The sequence below is a fragment of the Erithacus rubecula genome (assembly GCF_903797595.1).
Source record: "Erithacus rubecula genome assembly, chromosome: 6".
Lineage (NCBI taxonomy): Eukaryota > Metazoa > Chordata > Aves > Passeriformes > Muscicapidae > Erithacus > Erithacus rubecula.
Genome location: NC_136688.1, coordinates 4491728 through 4503733, shown reverse-complemented (window position 1 = coordinate 4503733; position 12006 = coordinate 4491728). Strand labels below are relative to the sequence as shown.

The following is a 12006-nucleotide window of genomic DNA, read 5'->3' as shown; positions in this document are numbered from 1 at the left end:
TGATGGTTGGAAGGACCTGCATTGACATGCTACTGATTGCTTTCCCTTTACCCATTAAATTCTTGCTTGCAGGAAGTGTTAAATTACTGTAAAAGTTGTTCTGATTAGTGGCTGGGGATATTGCCTCTGCATGGCTGTAGGCAAAGGGAGCTTCCCCATAATAGCCTGTTGCTGGCAGGGTTGTATTAAATATTATTTAAAACAATCTGTATTGCTTTAAGTATTCTCATGTTAAATAAAAAGCATGTGGCTCTGTAAAACCTGAGGAGTATTACAGATGTCCCCATCCATACATATGCACTTTGAAAATGTATCTACAAAACATTTCACAGAATAGTCATTTTTAAAGCTATGGTTTTTAGTAATAATCAGAATATATATAGTCTGCAAAAATATTACTGTCATCTGGAATGGGTAGTATTCAAATGTGGACTAATAATTCTCACAGTGCCCTCTGTACCTTTTGTCCTCTCCATATATCTCATGAGTTGACCAGAACTGAGACAAACTCTCTCATTGTAGCATTACCTGCTCTTGTCTTTTGCTGCCAGTCTTCCCATCCAGCATTCTACAGATGCTTTTCAAGCTCCTTTTTTTCCTTCCCATCAGTGTTCTGATTCACAGCACCTCAGCATCTGTTTCACATCTTTGGCTTGAAATTCACAGAAAATGTGAGGAGGTCTGGGAAATAGTCACAAGCCCAAGGAGTGTCCATGTGCTGGGGTGTTGATGGGCAGTGATGGCAAGGCATTGTCCCACTGGTTTCCCATCTGGTCACTGTCCTCAGTGAGAGCCTCCTCGTGCCCTGAGACAGTCCATAAACAACCCCCTACTCAATCCCAAACTTATTTGTTCTGGAGGTGCCACATGCAAAGAACAGGCACCTTTCAGCCTTAAGTAGTGTGGTGCTGACTCCTCTGGATGACAGTGTCCTCTCATAAATCATGTGTTTCATTCTGTGTTTCTCCTTGATGGACTTCTTCTACTTAAGCTTTCAATTATTCATGATTTTAGATAAGTAAACATTTATAACTGCAAATGATGTTTTGGTGAGTAAGAAGTAGATGTTTCTGATACAGTCTTGATATGATGTGTGTAATTCCTTTACACAGTTACCTCCAGTGAGATAATCTTATTCCTGGTTTATCTTAATGGCCAATTTAGAGTTGCATCAAACATGCCTGTGGTTCACTGTGTGTAACTGCTCTGGATCAGGAGAAACAGTGACTCTGTTTATGGCAGACAAAAGAGGTTCTGTACACTGCAGTGGTTTTCTGTGCAGAGAGAGAGAGCCACAGAACACAGCCATGCACTGAAACAGGGTGTTCCTTCTCATGGTTTTAGCATAGTCAGTGCTGTTCACTTGCAGCTCTCTGAGAATTGTGGAAGAGATGAAGGCTCAGGGTGGTATTTGTATCTACCAGAAGGTGCAGTGTTTAGGAAACTGCCTGGATGGAAGCTTCCACTGTCTAAAATACCTTGGAGACCCTGGGTACTTCTTAGGTTTAACCAGCTAAGAATTGCTGAAAGGGAGAACATTTGTTCATTATAAGCACTTCTAACCCAAATATGTCTTGTTACACTTGCTAGGTGTTATTCCCAAATACCAGACTGCCTATAGAAAATGCCACTGAATTCACAGCAGCAACATGCTGGGTCTCTTTGATGCATTAAGTCTCTCTTGACCATTCTGCTGCTTCTCAACTGATACTATTTCTCATCCAAAAATTATTTCTTATGAAGATTTGGTTTCTCCTTAAAAGCTGATAGCATATATTTCAGCTAAATCTTAAGTTCTTAACTATTTGCTGTTATCAAAGGCTCTTTGATAAGTTTGCAAGGGAAAAAAAAATTAGCCACAATGTCCTGATCACCATGCAGAAAACCAAAGTTCTGTTCTGCTGCAACTAGATTGCTTGAAATAAAGGGATTGCAGTTCCTCTGTCAAATGTATATGTAGTTATCAAATCAACAAAATTATAGTCCTTCAAAGGGTGCTGTTAGATTTAGCACAGGATATCTTAATTTGTGATTTTTCTAAAATTAGGTTTTTAACCTTTGTTATTTCACATCCTACAGCAACCATTAGGATTTTCCTGAGTCATATACCCTTCCACCATACCCTGGCAGAATTGTTGCATCATTTCTTAATTGCCTTGGATTTTCTATTTTCCTTCAGGAACAGTGAGGGTATCTTGGAAGAAATTTGATTTTCAAGTCCCCACAAAGAAACATGCTGCTTCTCTGTGTGGCTGAAATAAGGCAGGACTTACTTTTCACTTTAAAAGAAAAGACCTTTCTCTGTCACAGAGTGGCAATTTGTTAATTGTACTAAAGTAACTATGTAGCTGGGTAAATGTATACTTTGGCCAAATTTTGCTTCTCTAAAAGTATTTTTATGCTCTGTAGTAACTGAAGTGCTGCAGTTGAGTGATGCTCTTCGGGATGACATCCTGCCTGAGCTTGGAGTTCGGTTTGAAGATCATGAAGGTACCCAGTTATCTCTTGGAACTTTGTAGGAGCTGTTTTCATAATCCTACTGTTTTCTTAAGAAGTGGGGAAACAAACTGTCAAAACTGATTTACAATAATTCAGTAAACTCAAGTATTACAGAGCTATAGCATATTGTATGTGCACCATGTATATTTAATATGTGCTATATATAATGGCATATAATATATAATGGTGGATATATATGAATATATGTTATAGAACTGTATTTTGGAATACAGGTACAGAATAAGAAAACATACATTGCAATATTTTTCACCTTTTGTACAGCACCTAATCTCTTAGTCACTTTTGAGTGGCCACTGAGTTGTATTTGCATTCAGTATGCAAAAAGAAAACAATTATCACAGGGTGAACACATTTATCCTGGACTGATCAAGAAATTAATCCATGTCTTTTTGCTTGTTTAGGACTTCCAACTGTGGTTAAATTAGTGGATAAGGACACATTATTGAAAGAAAGAGAAGAAAAGAAAAAGGTAATTATTTTAAGCATCTTATATTTTCTAAATCTAAAGTAATGTGTAAGCTATGGATATTTTTACATTTCTTTGATAATTCATAAGAAAAATCATAGGAGACTACAAGGAACAAGAAAGATGACATAAGAGAATTGATACCAAACTTTAAGTGTGTTGGAAAAAGAAATTTTTGAAACAGATTCTTGAAACCTTTGTGTGGGCCCTAGTAAATACCTCTGAGATTTTTTATATGAAGATGATTTTTAAGAACTTCATATTACTAAGAGATGTTCAGTATTGCATTCAAACTGTCTTATCTTTCTGGAAGAACAACTCCAATGAGAAGCTAATTCAGACTGGTTTTGTTGGTACAAATGAAGTCAAAGTTTTTCATAGAACTAGTCTGTATTCATCTGATATGTGAGGAAAAAATGCACTGGCTAAATCTTAATGTAGTATGGATTAGTGAGATATTCAGGATGTAGGGGAGAATTCATGTGTTCTCTATAAAGATTGTGGAATTGAATCCACATGCACAAGGTCTGTGTAGAAACCCTGCTTTTGGCACTTGCTACCATTAATATTTGACTTTGTAATATTTAGAAGTAACATTTCATATGTCTGTCTTCAATTTTACCAAATAATAAAATTCTGTCATGACTAGAAATATCTGGAAGACTTTCTAACATTTCTCCTTCCATGTTGATGTTATGAAGAAAAGGGAGAAGTAAAAAGTTGTTTTAGTCAGTTCCAGATGTTTTCATCAGAGTGACATTTGAAGGCAGTTTGTTTATAGCTGCTGGGTAGGACCTGCAGCCAGTGCCTTTTCTCTGGAAATGGCATTATGTTCAGTACTAGCAGAACCCTTGGAGAACTGACAGGTCTCTCCTGGGCAACTGCAAGATGGGATTTTTAGCAAGTTGGCTAAATTTGGATAATTGTTTCCCTAGGAACATCAAGTGATACAACTGCTGCTTGAGGAACTGTGATATCTTCACAGTTTGAGGCAAGAGCTTAAAATATCATTGAAATACAGTCTTTCAAAAAAGTCATTTGCAAAACATTTTCCCCCCTAAAATGATAGAACAATTTCTTTTAGATATTCTTTTATAGGTATCCACTTTGCATGCAAAATGCATTCTGAACACTTAAAACTGGTTTAACTGTGAATAAAAGCAAATGAAATCAAAGTCATACAGTGGGATGTATCAGACAATCCTAATTATTAGGCATGGTGGATTTGCTGTGGGTCATGCTGCCAGTTTTGTCTGTCTATAATTAGATATCCAGGGAGCTGGCTCAGGTTTGTTGAAAACAACTAAATGAAATAGTGCATTATCTTTTACTCACTAACGCTGCTTCTCACAGATAGAAGAAGAGAAAAAAAGGAAGAAAGAAGAAGCAGCCAGGAAAAAACAACAGCAGGAAGTAAGTAACCTCATTTTGAAGGAAAGTGTGGACAGCAATAGTCACGTGCAGGAAGGAACATTAGAACACAGGCTCTCTGCCCAGCCTGAAGCAGGTCTTTTTTTTTTTTTTTTTTTTTTTGTGTAAAATTTCCTGCTCAGAATGGCTTTGGCTTGCAGTTTAGGTTTGGACTTTGAATTCTTATAGAGAAGCTGTTTTTGAAAACACAACTAAGGCCTGCAAAAACTTATTACAAACTTGTAGCACTTAATTTCAAGTTTCTTTCTATAAACAGTATTACTTCCTTAATTGACAAAGTATATCTTGCATGCTTGTTACTGTTAGAGAAGATTTTGCTTGTGTTGTTTATGATTTTATTTGCTTTCTAATATCATAAATATATATGAAAGAGTTTATTTTTCTTCTTTTTTTTTATTTTTCTCTGTAAGAAATCCCCTGTTCCTTATGATTGAGCAGGGAAATGTTTTATCTTTGTGATTGGAATTCAGATATTTCAAACGTTTTGGAATTTACATGGGGAGTAGACAGAGAAGATGAACTCATAGGAGAAAAAATTGTTTGCCTTGGTGATGACTTTAACAGTACAGGAAATACATTCCTGTGTTAAAAGAGGAAGAAAACTTTTAGAGAGCAGCACATACAGACATAAATGCTACTTATCTTGTTTTATCATCCACAACTTCCAAGTACCCTTTTTGAAAAAGGTGATTCCCTTGCATAGGGCAAAATTTACATGGAAAAGATTCTGAAATGTGCTTATTTACAGCTAAGGGAGAATTCAGTTTGTTTTTGGTGCAATTACTGCATCTGATTCTTCTGTGACCTGCATAGAAACCTTTGCTTGTCAACAGGAAACTTGATAAAAGTGGTTCCCTTTGCAGTGAGTTAGTAGCTGAATAGCAGCTACTCACTTTGTGTTGACTAAAGAACCAAGTTAAAAAGAATCAGATGTAGTTTTTGGAGCATATAAGCAAATTATTTTGAGTTTCTGCAATGCATCTGTTTTATAAAGTGATTCTCTTCAGGTTTAAAACAGTTTTTCCCTCAGACAAGCACAGCTAAGACCTGCTGAGTTGTTCCTCACTCCATATTTCTTTTCACATAATAAGCAATTAAGAATTGAATGCTTCTTGATTTTGAAATTGTAATCTGCTTTTCCTTTTGCATATGTGACAGGTTGTCAGTAATTAACTGTGATGTTAATGCATGTTTTATATTGCAGGCAGCAAAACTGGAAAAAATGAAGATTCCACCACATGAAATGTTCAAATTGGAGCTTGACAAATATTCCATGTTTGATGAAAATGTAAGAGACTTTTCTTCATATAGGGAGGGGTTTTCCTTCCCCAGTTGTACATACTTATTTATATATATGTTTATAGCAGTCTTGTTCCAAACCTCCAGGGCAGTGCTATTAATGCAGCAAGAGGAGGGGAGGAGAGAAAGAAAAGGTGATATATGAATTTTATTGTGTACTGGGGAGCAAGGTCTCTCTTAGCCATCATTTCAAGGATATTTTCCTTCTACATTCATTGTACATTTCCTTTGGCTCCCCTTATTGCAAAGCAAAATATATATTGTGGGTAGGAATGTGTATGATTTTCATTCACAGATTTATTTCTCTGGTGCAAGGCAGGGTATTCATTTGCAAGTACAAACTCCCCAACTCTGCCAGAACTGATGTTTTATGGAGAGGTCCTGTGTTTCCTGTTTTCTTCTACCCACTGTTTTGCTCTCTCCTGGAAAAGGTTCTCTGAAGGGGCTGTATGTATAATTTTGCTCTTGATTGCTCCCCTTGGGGATGAAAGGGTTACTTGGAAAACATTAATTACTCTTTCTTCACTTCTGGTTAATTTGGGTCATTGATCCTGCTTCTGCCTTTCCCCTTCACCTACACAAATTCAAGCCCTGGAGACAAGTCAGAATGGAGAGGATAAATACTTGAAAATAGCCCTGCAAGCCAAGGAGAATGTCCATAAAAGTGCTGATCATACTTTCTTCATCAAGGCTATAAATCTCTTACTGCTTTTGCTTTAAGCCTTGAATTCAATCTCCTAGTATGATTTAAAGATTATTTTAATCATCTGTTCAGGAATTAGTTATTATTCTCTTAACTAAAACCATCTAGAAGTTAGTGGTCTAAGATTCCCTTTTGTGGCTCAGGACAGAAGATAAATACACCCTTATGCCTCTTGTTTAGCTAGGAAGGGAACATTCAGAAATAGTCAAAGTTAGCTGTCAGACTTCTAGGTGACTGAAATTAGCCAAGATACACTCCTTCCTGACAGCCTGTCGTTATGATATTATCTCCCTATCTTAGTAAAACATTCCATAAAGAACAAAAGCAGTCCAATAATTTATGTTAATGACTCTTTTTTTTTTATATATATATTTCAGGGATTTCCCACTCATGATACAGAAGGCAAAGAACTTAGCAAAGGACAAATTAAGAAGCTAAAGAAACTTTATGAAACCCAAGAAAAGCTACACAAGGAGTATCTACAAATGGTTCAGAATGGAAGTGCAAATTGAAAACAGGACTTTATTTAGAAGGCGAGTGCTGGGTTCCCATTGAAGAAGTGAGCATATACTGATGCTCAAATTTCTGTTTACACTTTCTATTATGTGCAAAGTAAAATTCCTGTTTACGTGGGTTAGTAATGTCATCTGGAAATATAATAAAAATCTATCATTTAAAAAAAAGCCAACCTGTAAGAAGTTTCTTCTCAGCAGTAGCAATAGTGGTTGCCAGTTCTGTTTGTGAAGCTGCTGCTCAGTCAGCAAATCCACATAAGAATTCTTGTTCATTGTAGCTATCCATGCTTTGGTTAATTTGTTCTGCATCCTGATCTCTATCTAAGACCCAATGTTACAGTCAGAAAAATTTATTGCTAAATGGGAGCTGAGTAATTTGCCTCACAGTAAGAACAGTATTTTCCAGATGACTTTAGTATCTTTACATAAGCAGGAAAAGTGGGTAGTTCCACTATGATACTTATTTTAGCTGCTGTTATTAAAAACTCTCATAATTATACCCAGAACACTTTGCATAGTAGAAGTTCACAGTCCCTTTGTTGAAAAAGGGAACAGATCATCAACCTGCAGTTGCAGTCAAGTGGGTAAGTACAAGGCAAATGCATCTGCATTGTACAAACAGGTGGGAAAGACATGAAGGTCTGATGGCAGAGGTGATGTGTTCTTGGAGCTATCCCTTCAAGGAAGCAGGAGCCCTGCCAAAGTACCTGATTACCCAAAGTATTCAGTACCTGATTACCAGTTCAGAGCCATGGGGAATTAACAGAGGGTTTCCTACTGATATGCAATTTGTGGATTGGTTTGCAGTTAGGAAAGACAGCTAGACATTGCCCTGTATTCAAGACTGATGGTTTTAACATGATGATTTAACCCTGAGATAAAAACCTTTCTGATGTAGTTATGGTCACACTGTATCTGCAGGGAGAGTTCTTTGTTGCCTAACAGTGTATTTCCCTGGCAGAAGCTACTAAATGAACAAAAGTTCATGAAATCCTAAAAAATATCTCACCTATTTTGCAGCTGACAGATCAACCAAGTGTCTGATTTGCAGAACTATATTAATTCAGTATTCTCAAGGTGACTTGAAGAAAGTCATACTGTGATACCTCTGCTTTCTCAACTTTAAGGCTCATGCTACAATCATCAGACTATGTTCCTTTCCTTAGTTAAGAGATAAAATATTTTTGTTTTTCCTTCATATTTTTATATTTATATTCCTCCTTCTGAGGAATGAACACATTATTTGGAGTAACAGAAAGGTCTAGTAGGGTTGTTTTTTTTTCTAATTTGTCTGTATCTGCCTTTGAAAACATACATAGTGTTAAGGTCAATAAAGCAGATGCATCTTGTGTGCAGAAAATAAAATATGTTGTGAAGTACTTGTATCTGAACTTTGTGTAATGGGGAAAATACTGAGCTTATCTTTATTTCACAACCATCTTATTGAAATGTGGTTTACAGAGCTTTTCCTTTAGCTTGCTATTACTAATTTAATCAATTTTGCATTCAATATTTGATTATTCTGCTAATTTCTAATCAATTTTATAAATGCATGTTTAAACTGCACATCAGGGCAACTTCTTCATCCTTTGGTATGGGAAGAGACAAGGTTCAGTTAGATTTTTTTGCAGCATTTTAGATCTTAACTCCCTTTGGCATTATCAGCCCATCATTTTCTTCCCAGCCTGCTCCCTGAAGATGCACGTGCACTCAGGATATCTTTGAAAGGATGGGCCATGTCTATGCTGCTTCTGAAGTTGAAACTTATTGTCAAATAGTGCCAGGAATTTGAATACAGGAATTGTTTTTGGTGATCTGAGGTAGCACTTACTGAAAGTGAGTTAGTATTTAACTGTGGAGAAAGTGCTGTTTATCCGTGGCTGTTCTGGACTGTAGTTTTTGACATCTCCATGATGAAATCTTGGCTTTTGCCCCCACATTTTGTTTTTTTCTCTTCCTGTTATGTTTTCAGTAGAACCTAGTCCAATTCCATTATTTAACTACTCTGTCAATGTAAAAGAATGATTTTTTTTTTTTTTAAATGCTGTTTTTCCTTCCTAAACACTTAATTTTGTTTCTGGGACAAGGCTCTTTACAGGAATCTTGGGAGCATTTCAGACTCACATTTTCCAAAGGTTATTTTCCAGTCTTTCTGTATGCTTCCCACATGCACACACACTGCTTCCACCTTCCCTTGGTATGTTTTTTTTTTTTTTAAATTCAGTATGTGTAAAATCCTTGTGAAGGAAAACTTGGTAGCAAACAAAGAGTGCTGCAGCCAGGCTTGGATGCACATTGCTTAAGATGACTTTTTTAGTGTGGACATGCCTGTTGATCTGCAAGATTACTGAATTGCACAGACAATACCTGTTCCCTGGCAATCCCTCAAGGTGGCACTTAAGTGAATTCCACTGCACTTGCTTTGTGAGAGAGACCTGGCAAGCAGAAGGGAGTGCAACAGCACTGATCTGCAGAGTCTTAGTCATCTGTCTCACTCAGCCAGAAAAAGGGAGAGAGCAGACTACACAGCATTTTAATTTTTTCCTTTTTTTTTTTTTTTTTTTTGTGTGTATGTGTTTTTTAAGGTCATGTATGCATACACACTCTCAGGGAAACCAGTCTGAAATATGATTTTCTAAGCATTATGAAAATTATGAAAAATTATGAAAATCCTCATAGCAAAGTCTTAGAATTATAAAATATTTTAATTTTCTGGAACAGAAACCTCATCTTGCTCATACAACATGGAGTTTTTAATTTCCCACCTATCAAAGAATTTATTCAGAGATGGCAAGGGAAGATAAAAGAGTGGTGTTTCTGTTTTTAATTGCACCCTTGGCTGAAGGCCAAACTTGGCAGCAGCAAATTTTGTTTGTCTCTTGCTAAGAGTGTGCCTTTCAGCCTTTCTGATGTGAATATTCCCCTTAGTGTCAAATGTGACTGCTGCTCCACTCAAGAGAACAAATTCTTCCCATCACTCAGTTTGCTGAGATACTGGTAGAAAAATCTGTGAATTGTTCAGTGTGAACTTGATGCCACCATTTTTTTCAAAGACTTTCAACTGATGAGTGCTGATTACATTTTTGCTACTCTCTTTGACCAGTTTATCCTAACATTTTTATTTGCTGTCTTCTGTTGCACAAAGGCACTGCTACATTTTAAGTGTGCAAATAAGCAATCACTGCCACATACAGGGCATAGCTTAAAATGAAGAAAATGAAGTTGAAGGTAAGTTTAAGCATTCTCAGCTAGGGGTAGTTGTTGGACCAACTTTAGCTGCCTCTTTAATTACACAACTTCTACCACACAAATATGGGGAGGAATTTTACTCCACTCTGATTTCACAAGGCAATTTCTGTATGTACCACATACATAGTACTTAACATGCCTTGAGACAGAACAGATTAATTAAGAAGCACATCAGCTATTTAAGTGCCAAGACTCTGCTTAGCAATGATCAAACTTCTTCCTCCCCTGCAGGAAAAGTCATTGACAGACGAAGTCTTATGTCTCAGATGAGGCTGTGAATGTCTGGCATCTCACCCAGTGAGAGCAGTTTCCATTAATACCCACCCAAGGGCAGAAGACACAGACAGTTTTAATGCCAGCTACAGATCTCAGTCTGAGCTTGCTCTGCAGTGTCAAGTGCATCTGTTTGGCAGCTCTGGCACAATCCCTTCCCTTGGTTTTGGTTCTCCAAGCCCTTGCATGTGAGGCTGGGTGCTTAAATTGAGCCAGGGTGATTCAGCAGATATCTGTTTGCAGCTCTCTGCAGGGTAGCAGCACCTGACAGCAAGATGACTCCACAGATTGTGCTTTATCCACAGTCCTGGAGTCTAGCACTGAGATTTAGACAACAGTCAGCAAAAATCCCTCGTTGATCATGGGAGGTTTAATGCCTTTGGACAGGGGCACTAAAAATCCAGAGTGTAAGGTCATTGAAATGTGTTTACTTTGATATACAGGTGCAGAAAGGTGCAGCTAGGTTACAGGATCAGGCAAAACCTCTCTTACATCTTCATAGGAGACAGTTTGGAGTTTGTACTCAGCATCTGAGTGACTTTTAACAAAGAATACTTGATAGCTGTGAGCCAGCAGCCAGCACAGAAGTGTGGGGTAGGAATTCCTTCAGATACACCCTTCTTTCAGAGTTCATTCTGCTCTTCTTTGGAACACTGAGATTCAAGCATGGTCATTACAATGAATAAGGCTGTCCCAAAATTAAGGATTAATGGAAATATGAGAAGGCTGTTAATCTGCTGATGTTAGAAAAAGGACTGATTTGGAGAAACAGGGAAAGGGAGCTGGAAGCAGAGTAAAGAAGGGGAACCTCCCAATGGACATGTCCTCTGGCCCACCAAATCTGCTTGTTTGTGCAACTGGCTACAACATTCCTACAATTCTTTCAAAATGATCTCATTTTTAATTACAGTGTTGGTATCTAATTAAAGGCTCCTTGGTTATTCCTGTAACTTAAATTCCTACTGTAAATTATTTAATCCAACATTAATATATTGGCTGGTTGTTAATTTATAAAGTATTGGTCTCACTGCTTCCAAAGACTAGTCCTTACAGAAATCCAAGCTGCAGACCTGGAGAAAATATTTTAGAGCAAGGGAACTCCCTAATAGGAAAAAAGGCTTGGAGATTTCTTTCCAACTGAGTAGAAAACGACTGAAACTCTGGAAGTGGCTGCTGGTGCTGCAATTGCCCGGTTCCTCACACCAGTGCTTTCAGACTGGGCTGACAATGAGGTTTTCTGGGCTTGCTTTGTGAATTGTGTCTGAGCTGAAAATGGGCACTGCCACAAGCAGCCTTGCTGCAGAGGAGCTGGAAAGCAACACCACATTTCTCAGGCCAGGCACAGTGCCTCGGAAACTGCATGGATCATCTCCCAGCATGGATAATCTTAATGACAAATTGCAATTACTGAGGCATGGAGGGATCTCCTGTAATTGCCAAGACATGGTGGGATGGCCCACACGGCTGGAATGTTGTCACGGATGGCTGGGTACTTTTGAGGATGGGTCACAGGGGTGAGGTGGTGGAGTTGCTCTAATTCTACCCAGGGA

General features: G+C 37.7%; 1 protein-coding gene across 3 annotated transcripts in view; it reads left to right on the top strand.

The window, feature by feature from the left end:
- The window catches only part of CARS1 (cysteinyl-tRNA synthetase 1), a 31398-nt gene extending 24296 nt beyond the window's left edge, over window positions 1-7102 (top strand). For 2 of the 3 annotated variants that reach the window (XM_079308419.1, XM_079308417.1), the window contains 5 exons: window positions 2410-2490; window positions 2922-2989; window positions 4340-4399; window positions 5622-5705; window positions 6797-7102. In XM_079308419.1, coding sequence (XP_079164545.1) covers window positions 2410-2490; window positions 2922-2989; window positions 4340-4399; window positions 5622-5705; window positions 6797-6931 — 428 coding nt within the window. In that variant the 3' untranslated portion in view covers window positions 6932-7102. Of the gene's footprint in view, window positions 1-2409; window positions 2491-2921; window positions 2990-3921; window positions 4400-5621; window positions 5706-6796 lie in introns of those variants that run through there. The other variant, XM_079308418.1, reaches the window with a different exon arrangement.
- Window positions 7103-12006: the final 4904 nt, after the last annotated feature.